The sequence below is a fragment of the Plectrocnemia conspersa genome, unplaced genomic scaffold (genome assembly GCF_051122295.1).
Source record: "Plectrocnemia conspersa isolate PC_06_02 unplaced genomic scaffold, ASM5112229v1 ptg000012l, whole genome shotgun sequence".
NCBI lineage: Eukaryota > Metazoa > Arthropoda > Insecta > Trichoptera > Polycentropodidae > Plectrocnemia > Plectrocnemia conspersa.
In genome coordinates, this window is record NW_028277176.1 from 13,699,261 (window position 1) to 13,725,451 (window position 26,191).

The 26,191-nt window shown below is 27.1% G+C and overlaps 2 protein-coding genes and 1 long non-coding RNA gene across 3 annotated transcripts; all 3 read left to right on the forward strand.

The window, feature by feature from the left end:
• Window positions 1-1,294: 1,294 nt before the first annotated feature.
• LOC148228284 (uncharacterized) lies at window positions 1,295-8,111 on the forward strand. The gene is made up of 3 exons (XM_088200210.1): window positions 1,295-3,914; window positions 4,047-6,125; window positions 8,008-8,111. The coding sequence occupies exons 1-3, from the start codon at window positions 1,487-1,489 to the stop codon at window positions 8,109-8,111; spliced, it is 4,611 nt and encodes a 1,536-aa protein (XP_088056336.1). The 5' UTR covers window positions 1,295-1,486.
• On the forward strand, window positions 8,095-9,843 carry LOC148228285 (uncharacterized). The gene is made up of 3 exons (XM_088200225.1): window positions 8,095-8,211; window positions 8,281-8,377; window positions 9,627-9,843. The coding sequence occupies exons 1-3, from the start codon at window positions 8,149-8,151 to the stop codon at window positions 9,755-9,757; spliced, it is 291 nt and encodes a 96-aa protein (XP_088056351.1). The 5' UTR covers window positions 8,095-8,148; the 3' UTR covers window positions 9,758-9,843.
• Window positions 9,844-17,751: 7,908 nt separating this feature from the next.
• LOC148228286 (uncharacterized) lies at window positions 17,752-20,625 on the forward strand. The gene is made up of 2 exons (XR_015811697.1): window positions 17,752-17,815; window positions 20,236-20,625. It is a non-coding gene; the product is annotated as an uncharacterized LOC148228286 (long non-coding RNA).
• The last annotated feature ends 5,566 nt before the right edge of the window (window positions 20,626-26,191 follow it).

Here is a 26,191-nt window from a genome sequence, read left to right on the forward strand (position 1 = left end):
TGCCGCGATTTACAGATGCCATGTTTTTATTTTGCACGTTGTGTCTAATTGAGCGAAAGCTTATATATTATAGAATATTTTAATTAAATTTATGTAATAATTATATTATATTGTCATTGTGCCCGCCGAACGGATAATTTCTCATGTAATTTGTAACGAATTGGTCAATGCTGTAATATCTGGTCTGTCACATTCTCCACCGAAGAAAGTGTGACAAAATTGACACAATCTGAGCGGATCAATGAAAAAAGTTGCGGTCGTGTATTGACTACAATTGACCGTTTGCGAAACGGTTGGGCGCCACTGAAAATGACACTTTACACAATGCAATACTGCAATTGTTACGTTTATTTGTGTATTTCGGACGGCAATTTTTTCGGTGTTTAAAAATTAATTCTAAAGGGAAAAAAAGTGTATCTAATATAATTATTTTTCAATTCGGAAAATAATGATTCATAGCTTCCTTCCTTTTCTTATAGTAATGATTTATGGTTTTATAACTTTTTAAATATGTTTTTACATTATGTGAGTAACAGAATTACATCAGATATGAATTGATGATAAATTAGAGTGTTCAAGAATTATTAGGAATCTTAAAGTAATTAAATCATATTTTATGGAACATCTACAATTTTTTCTAATATAGGCAGTTAATATAACTAGGTTAAAATATTACTACTAGGGACGTAATTGCTTTACAGTGAAATTATTGTGTATGTATTTGTTATTAGTTTGTGATAATTATTTTTTAGCTCACTTAATAAGTTTCATATCCAAATACATACAATATATGGTAGTAAAAATAAAAAAAAACAATTACGAAAATTAATTTCACTTCACACGTAGCCCTAAAAAACTAACTATAATACAATACATATTTAAAAAATACTAAATTTACACTTCTAGTTTAGCTAAAAGAAGGAACGGTTTAGAATAAAAAAATACTAAATAAAATTTCGTATGTAAAATTTACATATTTTAAAAAATATAAATAAAATATATAAATGCAACAATTAAAAAGTTTTTCATTTATATACATATAAATAATCAACTTTATTATTTAGTATTAATTAAATTACGATATAAATAATTATATAATCTCAGTTTATTTTAATACTTGTGCTTTGATTTCCTGCATTTTATTTTTTTATTAGTTTATCATATAAATAGAAACGACCGAGATGACTTTTGAGTGAAATTTTCGGTTCAAGTGAACGTTCCGCGGAACGAACAAAAAGAAACTCTCCATCTAGTTGTCCGATGGAAAAATGAAATATAAACTATCCGCAGTCGAGGGGTACGGTTCAGTCGGAAACGGTCAGTGCTCTGAGTAGCGTCTTTCATGATTAATAGACCGTTTACTAGAAAAGTTCGTTTGTACGTCCGTAAATAACGCTGCACCATTTAACAAAGACCATTCATGTGCCACAGATGTGCAAAAGTGTAAGATGATAGTGACGGTTTATTGTGTGTGAACTCAAACAATATGGAGATGATAGTGTGGTTGATATTCACGTTCGTGATAAACTCTTTGGCGGAAGAGCGCATCCCTGCAGAGGAGCAATGGCATCCGATCTACCCAGCATTATTAGTGAACAAGAATACTGATAGAAGTCAGCAGAGATCCAACGTCCACGAGCAGCCATTGAATTTGGGTAGCAATGTAAGGAATCGTTTTATTCATCCAATCAGACCTTACGTTCCTCAGAATCAAAATAAATATTACAACCCACACAATAAGTATCAATATCCAAAAGCTCAGCCTTACAACCATCAAAACTATAAGACTAACATATATAAACCATATAGTCAAATTGAAAGTAATCTATATGGACACTATCAAAATCCAGCGTTTCATCAAATAAGACACGACGTCGACACAAATGCTAAGCGGTTAAAAGAAAAGGAGGAACTGAAACAACTGCATAGTGTCGATAGAAAACCTAAGACTGCTGATGAAGAAGGAGAAGAAAATGTACACAGGAACGAGCAAAATGAAAATTTTACGCCAAAATATGAACCGTATAATGTAGAATATGCGCCAAAATATTATCAAGCTCCGCCAAATCCGATCAACTTTAAAAAAGTGCAAAGTAAACTAAAATACGCAAGACCAAATATAGAAAGCGTCAAAATACATCCTGGTTTATATTTTCCATTAAAAAGTAAAATTAATAACTTCAAGCAAAATCAATGGAAAACATTTTCAGAAGGCAATAACGAATACCCAGAAATAAAGCCTGTTCATGAATACGAAGCAACGCCAGACGGACACGACATATACGAAAAACAAAAATATGGATTCGATCATAACAATGCTAATTTTCATTCAAATTTTGATAGGTTTGTGCATGATCATCATCCAAAAGCTGCTCCTTTGAAAGAAAAATATGGACCGGCTTATGCAGATGAAAAATCCGCAGAAGAGTTTATACCTGTTAAGATGTACGCTCAAGTTAGACATTCGGAATCAGTTAAGCATGTACCTAGAGAAGCTGCCCTAGAAGATGCCGAGTCTTCCGATGAAGTAATTAATGCACCGAGATTGAAGCAGGCTATTAAGGTCACGAAAGCTCAAACTGTTTACTCAGAAGAAGGTTATGAGGACAACGCTTATGATCATGCGGGTCATTTAAAACACGCTTCTAATCAAGAAGGTCATCGCGGATATTCAAAAAATAAAGAAAAATCGAAGGGTAAATATAAAGATGGCAGTGGCGGTAAATATGAAGACGGGGGCAGAAGTTTGAAGGGCGAAAATGTTTCTAAAAGCAAAAAATGGCTTTTAAACGATGGTACTGAAGAAGAATTCGACAATCATGAAAGCTTTGCTGTTAAAGAAGGCGAGCATGAATCTAACGAGAAAGATTTAGATAGAGCCGGAAGTGAAAAGAGCAAAGTTAAAAAGCCATTGAAAAAATTCAGAGCGCGAGTTAATAAGTTAGTGATAACTGGAGATTCTGAACAGATGATAAATAATGCAAGTGGAAAAAACGAAGAGTTAAAAAATGAACACGATAAACAAAAATTCGTGAGATTGAGACCGAATTATTATTGGAAGAGGAACAACAGTTTGAGTAGTAATAAAACTGACGATAAAAGTCCTAAGGTTGATCTTAAAACACTATTAAAAGAAAAGCTGCCTTATAGCAATAAAAGGATCAAAAGAGAAAGTGATTCTCATAATGTCCCTGTTCCATCTATAGATTATGAAGAAGCGTTATTTAAAGATGATGAAATAGTGAATATATCGAAAGAAAAATTGATCCAGCCACGAGTACAGCCAAAGCCAAAAAAGAATACGAAATATCCTTATTATAATATTTTTAAAAATTCTCCGCTAAAGTATGCAGAAAGTTTGAGAAGCATACCGAGAAAAACGAACGGCGGTAAAGAATTTTACGATTCAACTGCTTCAGTTACGTGCGAAGAAGTCGAAGGAGGAGTTGATCCTGTTCCTGATAGGATCAAAAATAAAACACCTGACGATGAAGAAAACGAACAAGAAGATGGCGAAGATGATGAGCATAAAAGAGAAAAAAGACACATTAAGATCAAAGTGAAAAAGCGGAGAGGAAAAAGAGATGCTGATGAACCAAGCAAGAAAAAACCCAGATTGAATGGCCTGGGTGATAAAATCGACTGTTTTAAAGAAAAATACTTCGGAGCCGACCCACTTGACAGTCCATTTTTCAACGAAGAAGAAATCTCTAAACCGGAACCGTTGAAATTACCTAAGCTGCATAAGCAAGATGCTGATTTAATTCCGTTCGGAAGTGTGAATAATCACATTTACATTTTGAAAGATCCACATAAATTAATTGCACCTGTCGGAAAAAATCTAGATAAATCAACGACTCCTAAACCTCCAACCACAGACAGCAAAAACGATGAACTTCCACATTTATTGACAGGTGAGATTATTCGCAATCAAAATAAAATACCAGTACCTAATGTTATTTTTGAAAAATATGCAACGAGTCGTGATCCTCAGATGAGATTATACGCAGATGTAATGGGGAATATCAAATCAAATTTGAACCCAGATGAAGAAGAAATCAAGCATCTAAATAATATACAAGCTCCGAAAATACCTAAAACATTAGATGTATTATACAAGTCTCATAAAAACAGAAGCGATGTCAATAATCCTAACAAACAGATAAGAATCACTAGAGATAATCATTTTGTATATGAACCGTATAAAATTATACATCAGCAGCAATTTAAGAAGACGCCTTTGTCTAGTTTAAGACCGACATCAAAAAAACCTAGGAGAATCTCTCTTTTAACTCAAGCTTCATCAACCATTGAAAGTATAGTTGATTTGAACGGCCAACCTGTTAAAAGAGATGTGAGATACACAGACATAGGCAAGGATGATAGGAGAGTAGCGCGCCAATCTGCAACTGAATCAGAAGAAGAAGATGACGAAGAAGAAGAAGACTACGTTGAAGTCGATCCAAGACGAGGTGAACCCAAATATGAAACCAATCAACATAAAAACCACAAGAAATTCCATTCACCAGTGACGTTTAAAACCTCAATTAGACCTGCAGAATTGAACGTAGAATATTTATTAAAATCTAATGAAGAAAAGGATCATGCTACTAGTGAAATGAAAAGGTTAGACGAGGAAGAATCTGAGAGGATTCTCATTGATGATATTGCAAATAAAGTCGCTTCAAAGAATGAAACTAATCAAAATGTCACGCATCGCTTCAAGAGCTATAGACCGAACATTTCTAAAACTGTATTTGACGTGTCTCCTTATCTACCAAGACCTATTATAATAAAAAATATTCTTCCAAGATATAATTATAGCAGCAGATACACATCTAATTTTGATCCAGAAGGCGAGGAAGAACCGGTCACGGAAGAGGCGGTAACAAGTACGGAAATTACAACTAATAAGGTTGAGGAAGAGCAGTATACAACAGAAGTTTATATACCAAGAACACGTTTAAGAATCAATACGACACAAAGGCCTGTAGAAAAAGTGTCGCAAACGACAGAAATAAATATAGTTGCCCCTAAAACAAGAGTTAATAATAAGAGGCGCAGGATCAAATTAATAAAGATGACTACTCCATCTCCAGATGAAGTTGAAACGACTGAGTATGCTTCGAATGATGAAGAATATGCTCAAGTAAGACCAACTACAGAAATTCTTCCGATTGTTGTGACAGAGGAAGTCCAACAAGGCTATAATCAAGACGATGCAATAAATTATTGGAAACAAATTTTAGACCGGCAAAGTACCACAGAAAAATATGTGGAAGAACCTAGGACTAAGCCAACGAGGCGAATAAGTCGACCGTTGACCCCTAGAGCAATTGCCACAGAACACGAAGTCGTGTCTAGAAAACCAAGGATCTTAGAAAAGACTTCAAAAAAGCGTAAAACGACAGTGATTACAAATTCAAAACGGTATGATTCACCGATTACTACGGAAGCCTCAAATGAACGCAAAGTACGTAATAATATAAGAAGAAGGCCTAAGAATAACGTTAATAATATCGCTAAAAAGAGATCTGATAAAGAAGAAGCATCTTTAAAAAAGAATAATGATAATAAACCAACTAATTACGATGAAGATAACGTCGAAGTAATAGAGCCGGTTGAAAACGAAGAAAAATCGGCGAAAATAAGACAGGGACCGATCGAAGAAAGCAGATTTGAGGAAGACGTTGAAGAGGAAGAATCTATAAAAGAAAGACCTAGTTATAATTCAAAGCCGTTTGCTTATTATCAAGATCCTAACTTGGCTAAGAATGTTAACAAATTGTCTGAAGAACTAAGAGATGATCAACACACCTTGCATACTGATGTGGAAGTGTTTAATTCTGAATTCGAAATGGATAGAGGTCCTAAACATGGTGGTAACTATAAGAAAAGTCCAGGATCGCATAAGAATATTAAAAAATTTGAACGACTGGGCGAGTCGGAAGACTTGAACGTAAATTCTGAGCTGAAAGAAGGCCCTTTACACGGCGGTAACTATAGAAAGGCCAGAGAAGATTCTGAGGGCGTTGAAGATGGAGGATTATCTGCTAGGGTTCTCAACAGTTTTGTATCTTTGGTGCCTGTGACAACGCAAGGACCTCTATTTGAGAAGAATCCTGGTAAAAGACTTTATTATTTTGTGAAAGATGATGAATAATTTTTTTTCGATGTATTGTGAAAAATAATAATAAATGCCATTTATATGTTGTGTAAAAATGTGTTATAAAAATGTACTCTTGTACTTGTTATTATTTTAATATTGTTTGTAATGTGAGATTAAAATTTTGTTAGTTTTTATATCTATGGATTAAAATAAATTATATTTATATTAAAATACTGATATTTTAAATACATTTACTGAAATATTACACAACTAAATCAACAATGACGAAATACTATTTATTATAAAAAACTGACAAAATACGTTTAATTATATTATTATATAAATAGTAAGTAAATAATTTGGATAAATATGCTAATTTAATTTGATAAATAATTTATACAAACTATAAATTTAATTTTTAATGCAAAAAAAAATTAAAAATATAAAAAATTATAGCAATTTTTATTTTTGCAATTTTACCTTTAATTCATACAAAATAACCGCTTTTTAAAAATATGTATTATACACAAAAAAAATAGTACTGCAGTGAAACAAATATTTATTATTCGACAAATAAATATCTTAGGAATTTTATTTCTATTAAACTTTTTAAGCTTTTAAAGTAAATATATGCAAATTTTGTAAAAATAAACTTTGACTACATCTAAATTAAATCGAAATAAATTTATATTACACAAATAAATATTTATTGCATTATTATTATTAGCTGTCTAATATTTATAAAAACTTGATGATTAATATATTAATATAATTTAAAGTTTTAAGAATCACCTCATTATTAATGTTGTTTTAGTGTTATTACAAAACATAGTTTTTAAAGTAAGTTTATAATATGTACTATAATTATAATAGATTCATAATTTAATTTAAAATTAATGTGTACTTAATATCAATATACACAATATATTAACACTAAACAACAAAAGTTTTCCCACAAAGATAAGCCGATATGTATATAAAATTGCACGTTAATTTATAATTTATAATTTTATATAATATTATGTTTTTTAGACATAAAAAAATATTTGGTTTTATTTTACTATTTTTTATAGTGAAAAGCATACTTGAAAATATTTTATATCTAGCTTATAAAAGTATTGAAAGTAAAAAGATGACGAGTTATCTAATCTTTGTGAGAAAAACAATTAAAAATGTTTAATTTTTCAATTGAGTATTCGGTGATTTATATATAAATTTCAAAACTTTTTTTTTGTAATGTCCTCTATTTACCATATTGATAATTATACTATACAATATTTGTCATAATGTCAAATCGCGGTTCGTTCCTGTCACTTTCTCCAATTTAGTCAGGAATTAATCTGTGAACGAAACTAAATCGTTACACGCTTGGTCGAACGCAATGATGGAATCTGTTGAAATGAGAAAATACACAAAAATAAACACCAAAAGAGACGCAAATTCAGAATTGGCTGATTTTACCATGCTACTGTTATTCAACGTTATTCAATTAATTCGATCTAGTCGCATAACTAAATAAAGTGACCTAAGAAAACTGAAAGTCAAAATAAGTATACTTTAAATTATATACGTATAAACTTAAGCATTCTGTATATTGGCGATTTATCGACTAAATTTCATTCACGTACATTTTAGCAACACATTGCCCCATTGCCGTTTGCGGAAATTGAACGTGTTGTAATTTCGTTCTATATTATCTGCACAAATAAACTATGAACAAGTCAAATAAAAAAAATCTCAGTAACAGTAGTTACCCATTGATTTCAAGGCAACTTAATAGGTCGTGACTTATTACTTTTTCTATTTCTAGCGATTCTGTTAGTAATTGTATAACTCGACATTGTTTAGAGTTAGCTTATTACTTTTTACGTCGTTTGACTTTATTTTGAATACATTAGCGTGGCGACATAAAGAGCGAAATTTTCGCACAAAACCGTGCCAAATTGCTGATGAAGGTGAAGAACAAGCAAGTTGGACCTTCAATGAGGACATGAAAAAATGAGCGTAGAGGACTACCGTATAAAAGCTGGTGTTGTTTAATGTATCTGGTTCATTCCGATTGCAGTTCTTGGATAGTATCGACAATGATCGCGTGTTTAAAGGTATGGTTGTTTTCTAAATATTGGCAGTTTCAGTTGAAGTGTAACATTAGAGTTGTATTGTTTTTTCAGATGCTCTCTCTACTGAGCTTCATGGTCATTTTGTGTTGTTGTTTATATGCTTCAGCGATACCTGATAGTGCTGGACCTCCTACGGAATTCGTTTATGGTATATATTTTAATAAACTATACTACACGTATAATTGATATTATTTAAATTGATATTGGATTGTTAAAAAATTGTGAGTACTGTTTGGAACACCATGTTATTATAACACATCACAATAAGCTAAACATATTTATTTTTGCATTTTAAAATTTAACTATATATATTCATTAGTCACAAATGTTTTTAATCTCATCATTTATTATTTGAAAGTTTTTATTAATTACTGTACTCAGGACTTTAACCCTCGTATTTATTTTTGTTCCATTTATGCCCTATATTTTCATAAATTATAGTTTTAACTTAACTAGTATAAGGGTATATTCTATACATATTTAAAAAAAATTATTGATAATACGTCAATCCTAAAATATTTTTTTCACTTTGTCTTTGGACATATCTTAATTTTATGCAAACAACTATTTTTTTTAATAATGAAACATTATAATTTGATAAAATGATTTTTCAAATTTTTTTATAAGGGTTATTTTAACCATTTTTAGTAATATAAAACTTTTAAATGATGTGAAATTTGTAAAATTTATTTAAACACTTAAATGCTAGCGACTCACCGGTGCGTCATTTGTTGATTTTTTTAAACAAATTATTTTTTTAAAAAACTTTTCAAATCATATAAAATATATTTTTAATTAATTAATAAAGATTATTGTACCAGCTTCATTATTCAGTAAACCAAGTATTTTATATTTATTTAAAGAAAGAAATACAGACGCGTGAATAGAAATAACAAGTGACTAACTAAAGTTGCTGGCGTTTAAAGGGTTAAGCAAGGATGAAAAATGCTTATTTACTCATATTTAATATTTATGCATTTATGAAAATCATAAAAATATATTGATTAAATTAAATATATATTTAATTATTACCGATCCAAAATCAATCTAAATATCATCAAAAATAAACATGCTAATTGAAATTGAAATTTTAAATAATGTTAATACCTTATTTAGTTAATACTGATAATTTTGTAAATATTTTTGATGTTCAGTACAGAAAATTATAAAAAAATTACTTTATATATATTATATTATAATACTTATTTCATATATTAAAATGCAAAAATATATTTATTCAGATATTTATTTACACAAAACCAGATATTAAAATATTAAAAATTAATATATAGTTTCTATTACCGAATGACAGATGTCTTTCTTTGACCTTCTAATATATTATTTATTGGTGACATCTATTTTTATATGACATTACTAATCTATTTTTAATATTTCAGGTGGTATTCCATATGGTAGCGTTAGTGGAAATGTTGCAGAATACTACAGAATGAAAAATAAAGCCCCAACTCAATACTTCTCAACTCAGTCTCATATTAATTATCCGAAATATTACAAAATATACCAGTGACATCTAGAGCCAAAATTTATAATTAAAATATTATTTACTGTTTTATTTGTATCATGTGCGGACACAATAATAAAATATAAAAGAAACGTTTAAATTTATTTCACATAATGGATATCCACAGTACCGTTAAGAAAATAAAGCAGAACGGGTGAAATCATTGACCGTTAAATAGAACCAGTTCGATAAGCTCCATAATAACAGAACAAAGATTTTTTATTATTATTTTAAAACATAGAGGTATACTAATTTTACATTTAAATAAATATTCGCCCAGGGCGTCATAATGATATATTACTATAATAAGAAAAATGTTTGTTTTGCAATACCTAGCATTGAAATAATGCTAATTTATAGCCACAATAATTATAAAATAATTATCTAAGATTAATTAGCAATTATCGCTTATTGATAAGTTGAGAAGTAATGAACCTACTATTATATTTATAAATATAGAGATGATACTCTTAGAAAACGTTCGATGGTTGCCCATAAATGAAAGAAGAGCCATTAATTCGCGTCACGAATCTACAATTGCATTGCGGAATGCATTATGCAATTGCGTTTGACCGCCGGAAAAATGGCGTGATGATAATTGATGTTTAGTGTTTACGCACTTCGGCCACGAATCAATCGATTAATGGTGATAATAAACTACTTACTGCGGGGTTTTAAGGTTGTGGAAGCTATAAATCATAGTGATAAATCTTAAAGCTCGTATTCACATACTTAAAACGGATTAGACTCCAAAGTAAATAAAATAATATTATATTATGCAATCGGATGTTTTTTTTATTATTTACTACTAGTAGTAGTAAATAGTATAAGTAAATATTATAACTAGCAGCAATTAGCTTATGAAACATTAAAAAAAAGTGAAAATTAAAATCAATTAGTAAAATATACAATAAGTGTAAGAAAAGCGCGTCGATATGATTTTATCGCTAGACAAGTTTGAAAAAAACACTCGAAACTACCAAGAAACTTGGCTAAGCAATGAAGTATATCTGAATTAATTATAATAGCAAGAAAATCAACAGAAAATGCATTAAACCGTCCAATGCCACATTTTCCAGTTATCTACAAGCTACTCGAGAAATTGTTTTTTAAGCGTCTTAAATCAATAAAAAATTCTTATCATCTGTTTGGATTTCGGAAAAGCACACAACAATAATGTTATTGCATCTCAAGTGTTATTGGTGAATCATTAGAATACAAATAATATATGCTCAGTGGTATTTCTGGATTTAGCCTTGAAAAAGTGTGTATATATTTATAATAAATGAAAAAACTTCTACTTTAACCGTTTAGTTTTTTTAAGTTCTATATAACAGACACGTATATTCATGAACTAGATATAAACTAAAGTACTTAAAAGAAGTGTGATAGGACCGATGCTCCTGCTCGATATCGTGCAATTAGAACGCACTATTTTCAGATAAAACTGTTATTGTTTTAGCCTAGAAAACGACAGAAAAATCTACTAATAAACTGCAATGCTCTATTGACAAAGCCGAATTAAATTGAATATGGCTGAACCTTAAAGTTAAAGCTTAGGCTTTGTTCTAATTTATTTGGAACATGCCTAGTAAATTCATAGTAGTAGAAAACTTTTTTATACCGGTAGCGTTTTTGCAGTTAAAATGCGGGAATCTTGCTAAATGCGTAGAACAGCGTAGAAGTGTTTCGCTGGTCCTTCGAAGCCCAGATAAGACGACATTCTCGCGAGCGTCAAAGTCGTATGCAAACAAGAAGATGGCAATTTATTTTAGAAGATTTTTATAAAATAAGTAAGAAGCTGCTAGTCGTAGATAATTATTTTTCTCCAGGTAAAATAAGTAAGAAGCTGCTAGTCGTAGATAGTTATTTTTCTCCAGGTTTTTCTCCAAATATTATGACAGTCCTATACACTTGAACCAACTCCATGAATTGTCTAGGAGTGTAATAGTTGTGAGGTTGAAAGAAAACTGCTTTATCGGTAATTAAATATTTGTTCTTAAACCGGGAATCCAAAGTAGATGATGAGATAAGATAATTATATTTATTTCTGTCATTGTTTCTAGTTTTTTATTGAATAGTATTAAAGGAAATTAGCTATCGAAGCTAGTGAGTGTGCGATCACCAGACCTTAAACTTTTTGTGTTTTAAATAATTTTTGCTTCGTTCTGATTTTTTAAAATCAATTTTTAAATTTAGTGGTTTAAATTAGACATTCAATCTACAAAAAACTACTTAGCATTTTCAATTCATTTGAAAATATGTTTAAAACTAAACTAAATATTTCCAGAGGAAAACATTTTATATTATTTAAAGTTGAATTTAAAACTTAGATATTTAATGATAAAACTAAATACTGAATATCATTTATGATTGGGTTTAAAACTTAGCTAGATAATAATAAAATTAAACATTGTACAGTGAAATCTCAGTATAGCGAAGCTCACGGGACCAAAGAATAAATTTCGTTATACTAAAAATTCGTTATATTGAATGTAAGGAAGATGATATATTTTTATTTTATTTTTAATTACGATATTACTACAGCATCAAAATAAACTGAAAATATCAAGCACCTAATCTGTTCCTTTAGAAAATGCGTTTTAAAAATATTAATAATTTTATTTCAATTTTACATATTTTGATTTAAATATTTTTTAAAGCATATTTTTTTGCGCAGTTATGTGTTTAGTAGTTGCTTGTTAAAGAATAGTAATTATTTTGAAACTTTGCCCCTTTTTGTTGAAAATGTTTAAAAAATCTTTAAAAACTATAACTTTTTTCTGTATAGAGAATCTAATACAAATCCACATTATTAATATTATATTTTAAATCCCGTATAAACTAAACGTATTCTAAAAAATATTTTTGAATATGTTTAGTTTATACGGGTCCAAAACCGGGAATTTCCCTTTCAAATTTGCTTACATCTGACAGCTCTTCTGTCATCTGGCAAGCGCTCGATGCGCTCAGTTTTGTGCAATTAAATAAACAGTGAAATATGTTATAATCACAGCATTTTTCAATGTCAATTGAAGATGATTCAAAGTGATAACATAATCAAAACTATAAATTATGAGTGTGCCAGTAAGTGTTTGGTTATATGAATAATATATCACGGTTATTCTAACAAAATTACTATTGACTTTCATGGATCAAATATTAAAAGACAAACAGCGGTGATTTGGCAATTAAAGGTTTACATACCAAAGTAAATTAAACATATTAAAATGCTAGTAATAATGAAAAATCTCGTATTAGTGTAAACAAAAAAATACATTTTACCCACTATATAGTATCGTTTACAGTTAATTTTCAGATGCAATGATATATCTATTAACATTTACTTATGGCAAACAATTAAAATATGACATATTTTGACAATTTTGAAGAAGATGAAGAGATACCAATCTACGTCTACAGTAAGTACCGTCAATTTTGTTCCTCGGTTGTCATTTAATTTATGGATTATGTAAGTAGTAATAATGTGTTCAATGTTTAACTCTCGATGAAGGTCTTATTTTTTTAATTATTTTTCAGAAGCAATGATGAAACAATTTGATGATCTACATGGCTACAACGTAGAATTGATATGTAGAAATAAAGAGTGAATCTTCTCATGTTGGAGTCACTGTCAGCAAGTATTATCTTTTTATAAAGAACATACTACATAAGTTTGATGTAACTGAATATCTTAAATTTGGCTATTCCTAAAGAGGAATGATGGCACAGAACAAAAATTGATTAAAAACCATGACGTATACATATTTTGCAACATCAGAATTAAAAATAAGCCACTCCTAGATATTTTGGTTATCGATTATTCCAGGTATGCAATCATATATTTATAATCATTGTAAAATTAGATAGCATTCAAAAAACTACACATTCATAAGCTGTCCGCTGTTCCCACTACGACAGCGCCGATTTGATTGACATTTACATTCTATCCTCATACATACTAAGGTTTATCATGTTTAAAATGTACCTTGTTTATTTGCAATTCGTCAAATCTAACGAATATGTGGATTACATCAGAAGAAATGATAATTTTTATGTATTGTAAAAAGAAAAACTCACTTTTCGGCCTCGGAGCCCGTCGACGGGAATTCAAAATTTGAAGATTTCATTACGAAGATTGTTTTATGATTGTTTATCTAGTTAAATAAATGAATTCTTATAATCCTTACACGTTATGTATATATTTCATTTTCATAGTTATAACATACCTATTTAATTTGCAATCCGATTATTCATATTCAGTCAAATCAAACATCGCACATGACAATGACAAATTAATGAAAATTTTAGTCGCGTAACAAAATGAAAATTATTGTCGAATAACAAAATTATTATAACTGTTGTCATGTTGATGTCGTCCATCTTGTTTAATATTTGAATTCCTTTTTTTCATTGGTCGACAACAAAAGAATATATTAGCGGAGGCTCGAAAATCATGGTACCAACTCTATTTTTATTTTTAATAAATGAAATTAATTGTATTTCCTTTGTTTACGTGTATTATTATACACCATTCATACAAAGCGATACGATTTACAAAGTAGAAGATTGAGGATATAAAGTTTTATTTTAAAGCGTGCGCGTCTGGAAGCGGTAGCGGCTTAGAACGGTTATATTATAGAAGAGGCTTAAAACAATTATAATATAGGTGATAGAAGATACACGCATAGTTATTAGATACATATATAATATTACATCTGATGTAACTTTATAATCCCGTTTTTAAAATTGCTGTGTTTAACAAAATATTATATAGTTTAACAAGTAGTATAACAATAACAAAAATAAAAATACAGCCACTTTATTCGTTTAAACAAAAATTAGCCAGTGTATAATGAAAACAATATTTTTAATCCTTTTTTTACATTTTTAAAATTTAGCTTATCCTTTGTAATATAATGAAACCTAAGTATATTTTGGTAAATAGAATAGATTTTTTTATTATATATTTACAAATAATCTATTATTATTTTTTTATTATAGTAGATCATATAATATAGTATATATAGAATTCATATAAAATACAGCAGCGTATCAAATTTAATAAGAATGAAATGTTGTTTTCTGTTTATTATAAAAGCGGTTACGAAACGGCAATTTTTTAAAATACCATCATTATAAAATGTCATCAAATGTTTATTATTCACAGTGAGTGTTTAAATATGCTTTCTGATAATAATTTATTCATATAAAACACGTATTTATTAATTTTGGGCTGCAGCTCGGTATGCACGTTTTCAATATTAAACTATGTAAATTGTATCGATATAAAAATTAAAATTAACCAACATATTTATGATCTTTTTATTGCTTTTCGGTGATAAAATAATGTTTTATGTCTTAAACTTCGAGCCCGCATCACTGACAATTAAAATTCAAAGACAATAAAATAAAATTTTGACGTTCCGACGGACGTTTTTCTGGCGCGCCGTTGCGACGGGAAAAGCCTTGAAAAGCCTTCATTTTTTCCGCCAAAAATTGTAAATAAAAGAAAACGTAATCACACATGTATACGTATTAATAACAGTGTTAAGTGATTGAACACCGTGGAGGTAAATAGCTAAGAACTTAGCATGTAATCAAGATAATTGCAGTAACACAATGAACCATTCAGAAGGAAAAACTTGGCTATTGAATTTAAATTGCATGTCTACGTTTTCGGCTGTCAAGGATATGTGAATAAGAAAATGGGTTACTATAAATCACGAAAAATAATTATTAGACCCTAATAAATGTTATTTATGTAAATGAGTAAGCATTTTTTTTATTTATAGTGCTTTTAAATTAAAATAGTATTTTTTATCTGGTATGAAAATTATGTCAACCGTGATGTTCTGGCGTTTTATAGCTATGTTAATATAATTTATTGGATCTCATCGTTTGAATATAAATTAATAAATAAATCCAATTAATATTCCTTGCGTTCTAATCTTTTATTGATCGTGAACAATGGTTGATCGTAAATGGATTGCGATTAAAATATAATATTATGCATTGATATTCTTGATATAATTTCTATTTTAATTTAATATTGAAATATTCAGATAAATATATTAATTTTTTTACAAAAAATAAAAAGCATATGTGTAAAAAAATACATGACAAAGGCAATCTATAAATATTAAGAAAAATATTTAAATGCCTGTAATTAAGTATGATCTTGATCAGTAAAATACCTATAACATATGATAAGTTATGAAACATTCAATAATTATTTGCTGATTTTTACAATAAAGATTATGTATTGAAATTGAATGGATAATTACATTTTGACCAAATGTTAATATTCTAAAAGTAAATAAATACAACATAATATATAAAAAATATTTTATACAAAGATCACATATATTACTAATTAATATCAATCACTAAATATTTAAAATTGTTAATTAACTATAAATTAATAATATTTATAAACCGTCTTAGGCAAAAGTTGTTGACTATTTAATAATAAAAAATGACTATTCATTTTTTTGTTGTATTTTGACCAAATGTTAATATTCTAACAGTAAACAATAACAAGCGTTGATATATTATATAAAAAATATTTTTATACAAAGGTCATATATATTATTAATTTTTATCCGTCACTAACCATTTAAAATTATTTTCTTACCACAATTGAATAACATTACTAACCGTTTAATTTAAAGGTGTAGACTGTTTAATAATAAAAACTGAATTTTCTATTATTCTTTACTATCGTAGACTTTTGATTTAATTCTAGCAATAATGGATATTTAATAGAATGAACATTTTTTCGAATACTATTTAAAATATTTTATTGAATAACATAATATTTCTATAATTAAAAAATATATATAACAAGTTAATTATAATAAAATAAATATATAAATAATAATATGTTTATATTAATAAATTTATCTTTGTATATAAATACAAATAATTAAACATTACATTTAATATTCAAAATATACATATGTATGTATTTTGTGTTTAACGACGTTTATTCGTCATTTATAATTGAAGGCAAGTAGTATATGTGTATGTATAAAAATATGTTACTAATAATAAACTAAAAATCTACACAATAACAGTACATAAACAAATAAGTTTTCTTAATTACAATAGAATAATAAAATATTATTTATTTCATTATTATTAATTTTATTTAAAAAAATTAAAATTTAATTATTTAATTATTTGATACTACATATTCTACTAAAAAATATTGTTCATCAGTATAAAATGTAATTATTAAGCAACAAAAAAAAGTATAATAATTTACAAATATATATAGCCAAAATTAAAACTATTAAAAATACATAAAATAACATCAAAGATAGTAAAAACAAGGGTTTCGTTACTTTTAAAATCCCGAAAATAAAATTTAAGACTTTCTCTTAAATAAATTCCATAATTTAATAAAATAAAATATATATTTTAGATTTTATTTTAGCATTTTTGCTACTTAAATTTTTAATAATAATTTTTAATTGGGTGAGAAGTTAAATTTTTATTAAATTTGGCAAAAAATTAAATTTGCCAAAATGTCTCAAATCTCAAACGGATTCTTAAAAAAAAATATATTTTAGAATTCTATGTTGATTATCTTAAGTTCAATAGAAAATATCTAATTTACTATTGATCACCGGTGTTTTACGTTTACGTCATATTTATAAATATGACGTAAATCAATCATATTGAAAGGCAATTATAGTAAATTACTCAGATTTGTCATTTTTTCAACTTTGAAGGTAAATAGTGCGTCCTTTACCTTTGAGATTTGTCATTTACTACTCAGATTCAGCAAAAACGTATCGCAAGAATTTGCGTGTGGTCAACGTCTTCGACGTTCGATGGTCGTGTGAGATAATTGGAAGGAACGTGGTCCCATTGTGTGGCACGGGATGTGAAAACACGCAATGTACTTGGTATTGAGCTCTAGGACGCATATCGAATTCGGTGTGTATATAAAGAATCGACTGTGGTAACTTGCAGTCAAATCTTTTCAGACATTCTGTCCACAGTGCGGTGCTGAAGAAGAAAAATCTCATCTCAAAAACAAAAATGAATTCCAAGGTATTTCAATATTTTTAGTAGATTATAGCTAACTTGATTAGGATTATATAGACTTTTCCAGGAAATTTGATAATTTATTATAGTAAAAACAATTATTTAGCATATTTTATTTTATATACTTTATCAATAAAATACAATGGTTGATTCTAGTTCTTCTTTGTATTAAAAATATACCGTATTTTTAAGACTTAAATTGTAATCTATAGTTACTAATATGTATTTTATGCTATCAACTATTTAAATAACATAATCACAATAAATAATATTCTAATATAACCTTAATATTTATGCCTGAACCATTTTATATATAGTCATATTTAATTGCAGTTGCATTTTCGTATATATTTTAATATTCTATTACTTAAATAAATTATTGAAGTCTAATCCTTTATTTAAGCAATGAAATACGCAGGTAAATTAAATACCTATTTGTAATTAATTATTAATTAACATTTACATTATTATTTTTTAGTAAGCTATATATAAAATTTAAAAATTAAGCAATAAAATACAGATAGGTAATAGAAAAAAAACTGAAAAATAAAATAAAAATATTCATCTCTTTCTTTTATTCTCAAAAAATTATTAGTAATATATTATAATATTAATCGATATTTAGTTTATTGGCTTTAAGACAAAATAGAAAACAAAAATTTTAAAAAATCTTAGATTTACTAATTTTTGATATTAAAATATTTTTTTATAAATATAAAAAATATTTATATTTTTTATAAATACAATGCAGTATGTTTATTTTTAATCTTATAATATAATTATTTTAAATAATATAATATAATATTTAAAGAATATTTAAAATTCAATTTTAATAGAGATACTGAGCTTCGGAATCAATCTTTACTAATAAAAATATTAGTGTGGTAAAATATAAATATAGTAAAATTAATTCTTGATTGCTTCGATTAAAAAATATTTTTATCGAAATTATAAATTATGTTTTGTGATTAGTAATAAACTAATTGATTGCTTATTAATATAGTTTTTAATTTTAATATTTTACAAAGCAGTCTTAATATTAAAAAAAGCGTTATATAAATTGACATACAGCAAAATTGTAAATCTTAAATGATTTTTTTTATTAAAATGACTAATTTATTATATAAAAAATACAAATACTTATACATGTATTTATTCTAAGAACGATAAGTAGTCATTCAAAATTGATGTAAGTAGTGTATGTACACATATAAAAATCTAATAATCGACATTAAACAAGAATCATTTTTTACCAAATTTAAAAAAATCTGTAAAACATTTTTAATACATATAAAACTACCGTTCAGCGATTTATTACTGCAGTCATTAATATGAATTAAATTTTATTTAACAAGTATAATTAAAAATACGCTACATATATTATTTCACATACTTTTCAACTGCTCAAAAATATTGTTAATTTTAAAAACTAACCTAATTGACACTTTACTAGAAAGATAAGATAAGACTCTTAATCCATGAAAATTTCAAACGCTTCCAATTTATTTATTTTTATAATTTTTAAAGTCCAGGTCTCGCATACATATAATTTATCAGACATACTACTTTACGAATGCTTACGGGAAGCTTGGTTATAACTATTAATTTTGTTTTAAAGATGTCAATTCCTAGACCCTGAAGTGTTTCTTTGAATATGGTTTCGGAGTATATATTGAAAATAGTAGGAGAAAGAACACATCCCTCTCTGTATTGGAATATTTTCGGTTTGCTCTCCTGATTAATTCTTTCATAGCATTACCCTACTAAGTGATATTAAAATTTTATAGCTTAGTTTGAATATATACTATAATATGTATTTTTTTAATTTGTTATGTGTAAAAAATATGTAACTAATTTATTGATTTTATATCAATTACCAATGCATTTAAATACAATAAAATAGAAAATTTAAAACATTTTTCATAATAATATTATATATATTAAGTTACATAATAATCTACTGTTATATAATGAATTCGATAAAGACACATTTTGATTGACCCAAAATAATTTACTATCAAACATCATTAGTATTGACATAATTTAAAAAGCCTAAAATTTATGACTAATTTTACATGCAGACGTATTAATATTAATATATGAAAATTTGATAAAATATTACGCAAATATGACAACATAACACGTGCTTATAATTTTGTGTTTGTATTAAATTATTTATATATTTATTTAAAAAATAACATTAGACATGAATAGGATGAATTAAAATTTAGTTCTTATCGGTAAAAATGCAAAAATTTACATAGAAGCAGTTCTTATTGATGATCATTTTTATTGAATACATTTAACGTCGTTTAAAGAATGTTTTCTTACACGTCCATAAAATAATGTATATAAACGAGTATAAAATGAAAATTAGGCTTGTGTAAGATATATAAATAAATTAAGCACCATATGTTTTTTTTAAGATTTTCGCAGTTTTCTTCATCGCTTCTATTGCATTGGCCTGTGCATTGCCAGCGCCAAAGGAGGTTAAAGAAGAATCTGATCTGAAAACGGATGAATCCTTCGGATTTGGATATGGATATCCTGGATATTATGGACATCATGGAGGATTGTACGACGGATACTATCCTTATTACGGACATTACTCTCATTATCCATACTACGGTTATGGCTATGGACACGGTTATTATTGGTAATCTCTAACTAGCACTTGAAAAACCACTGAAATATGAAGCCAAATATGTACATGTAAATAAACTACTATTCTTTTTATATTGACTGTCTTAATTTTTTTTTGTAAAATACTATTTTTCTAATAAAGTTCTTGAAATAGCATTAAAACTGTATTTATTAGTAAATCTCCTTGATGATAATCATAATATATAAATAAATAAATAATAAATGTAAGTGATTAAAAAAATGTTTTGATACTAATATTTATTGAGCAATTTGTAATCATATAATCACTAGCCTTCATAAAGTATAAATTTTATATATGTATAATATATTAGATAATGAAAAATATTTTAGTTAGATGCAAGGTTTATATTATTAAAGACGAAGGACATTATAAAATATTTATTGATACAATATAGATACATGGTAATATTTTTTTTTATAGAAGTGCTTAAATGAGCAAGCTTTTTTGAGATTTATAGAAGAGCTTTTATATTATACAATCGAAATAACTTTTACTTTCAAGATTTTTGCATTTATATATTATACATATATTCAGATATTTTTATTCAAGGCCATAGAATTCATTTCTGGAAAAAACGACTAGTATAAAAAATAAACTTAATTATCTATTTCTATTCAAAAATCTAGTTTACATTTTTGGCATGCAGCTCGTGCAAAATAACGTTAAATAATATTTATTTTAATAAATTTACAACATTATTATGCATATTAATCCAAGCATATAAAATGTTACATAATAATAATTTAACATATATAATTTCATTCTGAAAATCTGACGACGTTAATGTTAGTTTATTGCTGTTATGGAATAATACGGAAATAATGTGATATAAATACAATTTAAGCATAAAGTAAATTTTATTTAAATGTTATCATTAACCTGATTAACTTTTTTTATAAAATATGTAAGGCACATATCATTTGCATGCATACATTCTTTACTGAAATTCCGTCTTTAGACATACTTTAAATAAATTTCTAATAAAACATAAATTACTTAACATCCTATACAAAACATATCTAATCGATGCGAGAAGACGTTCTGGTTCATGGAGAAATATATGAATAATTCATTATCTTAACTAATCATCACCGATCGACCTTGTACCATCAAATGAAACAAGTTTCTCCTATTTTAATATACATCTGCAAAAAATCTTGGAATCAATACATGTGCCGTATCGATAGCTAAAATCGTACGAACTTTCAGTGTTAATAATTAATTATTAAATTTTGACTTATATGCTATTTTTGATAATTTATTTTACAGCAAGATCAACTATACATAAATAATTGATATTGTAAATTTTATATCGCATCAAGATAAAAAAAATATGAATTTTTATTATAGCATATTATATTGAGCTTAAAAAATATGACACAAGTAAGCAAATTCTAATTATTTACAATAAACATTTTAATTAGTACGAGTTATTTAACACATATTATTACTTAATAAATTTATAAATAATATACTACTTAATTGAAAAATTATATATATTGTATTATATCATTATTAAATAATTGTTATTAAGAAAAAAAGGTATATTTGTATTTAATATTAAATATTCAATTGTTTATATATTATATAAACATAACATAAAATGTGAAAATTGAATTGCTATTCCATATGTATTTCTTTAATTATTTATAAATCATAGTTGCCATTTTGGCTGTGTGAAAATGAATCATTGTGTCAATGAATATAATAATTATAATTTTCCTTGACATTCTTGATTAAATAAATTATTATTTCTTGTCAAAAACCTAAATATTTCCTGTTAAAAAAATTGTCTTCATAATTTTATGAATATGTGCAGAATGGAATATAATAATAAAAATAATAATACATAAATCAAAGGTTTTAGGTTGAACACTTTGTATCACGTAATATATAATTCAATGTTGTTATTTATTCATTTTAAGTGATATGAATGTAAATTCCACATAAACTATGTTAACATGTAATGCAAAACACGAGTTATCTTTGATTTATAAGCTCTTTATATAGGTAGCCAAAAGGTCAAGATTTAAACATAATTATACTGCTATTTATATTTACACGTATATTGTAAATGAAACGAGATACTCTCATACTAGTTAAACGATTATCTCAAAAATTAAATAAAAAATCAATAACAGCATTCTTAAGATCATCAATTAACTCAGTGCGGAAGACATTATTTGAATAAATATCGCATTAACAGGGGAAAATTCATATTCATTAATGTACGTCGGTTAAAATTCAGTTTATATTAATTTTCGTTGACTAGACCGATGGGGTTAGTATCCAGAGTTATATTTGAATAATCTTCATAATGAACTAAGTCGCTTGTTCGAAACAAACATATGCGTCGAAGGAGATTTACGACCTCGTGTTGAAGAATAGAATAAATATTAAGAATATTCACTAGCTAAATGTCAACGAAATGGATGAATTCAATGATATGTTAAACATACATATATGGTGACAGATAAATGTCATTGTTGCTAAAAAGCAACAATGATGTCACAGTGTTATCATTTTGCTACAATCTACACATAAATTAAATCTATTTTATGTTATGACAGTCACTGTGAAAAAATGTAAATTATTTTAAATTAAGTGGTTATTTTTTTATCTAGAAAAATCATATCTATAACCTTTCTACCCGCCTCTTCCACTTTTATCATCGCAATCGCTGGTTTATTTTTATTTAATACAAAGTTATTAATAATTTTGCAACAGTTTTTAAATCACGTATAACTATAGATACGTTTTGTTATCTGCATCACGTTGTTTTTAATTTTCTTATTCGAAGATCGTATGAATTCTTGGATTTTAGTTTGACGAAAAATAAAAAGCTAAATACTTTTTTTGAGGTAAGGGTGCTTTTGCTTAATCACGATCCTCGGACCAATGCGTATAATTATTTCGTTGTTCGAAGAAGTAAGTGCAACGATTAGCTGGATGACCGCTGCATGATGGTGATCGGTCAGCAAGCTTTGCAGCCCTGGATATAGGAGAATCCGGCAGACACTCGAAAAGACTAGCAGATTCACCCCGCTTGGCAGACGCGTCTCCACTACACGAACATGATCATCGCAGCAAGAGGAACTGCCTCTGGACGCTGTCACTGCCATCAACAAGACCGCTGAGGATCTTCCACGGACATCATCCCTGCGCCAGCTTCTCCACCACTGCTCGGAAAAACGATACTCGTCCACCATAGTTGCCACAATATATGTAATATAATCTAATAAAATTCTTACTAGTTTCCATCTGCGTCTAACTGGCTGCGAAGTCACATCCCTTAAAATATAATATTAAATCAAAGTATTTTTTCTGTTTTCATCTTCTATTTAATAACAAGTATATTTTTGAACCCCTCTAATATTTCGTAGTATGGCAATAAATTATATTTTCATTATGAAAATCATTTTTTTTGAGTTCATTCATGTGCTTAAATATATCAGTCTTGTACGCCAATTTGGCCTACCAGTGATTATCTTAGAGGAGCTGGTGTAATTTGGGCAAGTGTTGATTTGATAGAATCTAACAAACCTCATTTCAAAGCTCAAACAATCTAGATATAACTTTGCTTTGGTAAAGATGGTGTACTTCAGTGTAAAACAATAAGGATTCACATTCCAATCACACTTCTGCGTATTCTAAAAACTCTTTTGCAATAGTGAGTAACTAACAATTTTAATAATAATAACTGGCAATAAAACTATTCACTATGCTCAAGCATGAATCAAACATTTTTTATGCATAATGAGCTTTTAAGCAATAGCATGTGTTTTTTCTGATATGCAATTAATCTTGAAACATGCTAGCTAGCTTATAAGGTTTTTTAGAAACTTCTACAAACGACTTTATAAATTACCTCTCTTTTGTAATTTGATTAAAATGCTTTAGAAAATATAGTTTCACTAAATATATAAAATATGCAGGGACTTGCTCTTCCGCAAAATTCATAAAAAAAATTGTGTAAAATAAAAGTTCTTGACTTTTGAAATCAGTGTAGCTTTTAAACTGCATTAATTAATTATAGAAAAACATTTATCATTTAACATTAAAAATATGATACTATCGGAAATTAGATAAAAAAAATTAACCTTAACGCTAAAATGATTAATTATATAACATAAAAGTTTATGTGAAATGTTTATATGTATGAGTAATATAATTCAATTAAAACATATTTCTAAATAGAGCTAAATTGAATAATAAAAAGCTTTTATTTTAAAAGGTCGATTTGTAAATAATATTTACCTTGTTATTTTTTTCCATTAACATTGCATGTTTAATATTGTTTTTTTGTGTATTAAATTCTCGCAATACCCTTCGAATCCATCATTAATAATAAATGATAAATTTCGATATAACCTATCAAAATAACAATTTGACCCTAAGTGGCATAATCTGACAGGTATCCATTGATCACTGAAAATATTTAATAAAAAATATTAAATTAAATCAAGATAATGTATATGTTTGGGAACGGGGCTTATACGTGATCAGGCATAAATTCTGTCAGTTTGCTGACAAAGTTTCTCAATCGCAACAATTTACAACAATGGCAAACGCACTTAACATAATTTATCAGGTGGTCATCGCCATAGAAAAGACTCTATCTATGTATGATTCAGACTGACATTTAAGCTCTGTTCCGCGCCCAGGTTTTGTAAATTGATGACGAAATTCACACGCAGAACAGGTTTTTTTTAGGATTTTATATCGTCCGCGTTTCTTAACTCTACGACGACAAGCGAATAATTAAATAAATAATAATTACAACAGACGGAAAGAATCTGACGTGGATGGAATCAGACCGGACGAAAATGTTTGTCAATCATTAATGAAGAAAAAATTCTTCAATATATCTGATATGGAAATAGTAGTTTCGATAGCATCGATGACTTTTCTCTGTGTTGAATCTTTAACATAAACACATAAGCTCTTTTTGTGAAATAATAATAATCACATTATATTTCAGATTGGAACATTATGACACTAATAATTCAAATTTAATATTAAAGCATGATTATGAACATGAAAACATAATAAAAGTATTAATAAACCTATTGATCGATGATCATAATAATATTATAAATTAATAAATTTGTAATGAAATATAAATACACTAACTTATTTCAAAGTGTTATCGTAAATTTTATTCATTTTAAGTGAGGTTTTTATTCACAACAATTTAACTAAACTATTAATACATATTCATTTTATATGCAAAGTTTGTGGTTAAAATGCATTTTATTCAGAAGGACTTTTGCCATAAATTATGAAATAACAACATGTTTATAATATATTAAGATATTTATATATTAACGCATTAAAAAATAAAATTCAAATAGGTAAATATATAAGTATTTTTTTGCTTTGAAATATTATATATTTATATATGCGCAATAAAACTATATGTCGATTATTAAAATTGATATTTAGAAAATTGTTAAATTTTTTAATGCAAATGTCAACTAAAATACAGTTTATTTCAATAAAAACAAATAAATAATACGTAATAGTTACAGATAGTACGACTTTTGTGAAATATGATATTATAATAATATGTATTTTTTTATATAATTGCTTTCAAGATAAATTAAAATATTTTGTATTTCATTGGAATTGCTTTATAATAATATTATTATTTCAAGTTATTTTAAGGCTTAAAAATAAATTTTAGTTAAATATTTTCCACCATAATACGAAGAAAT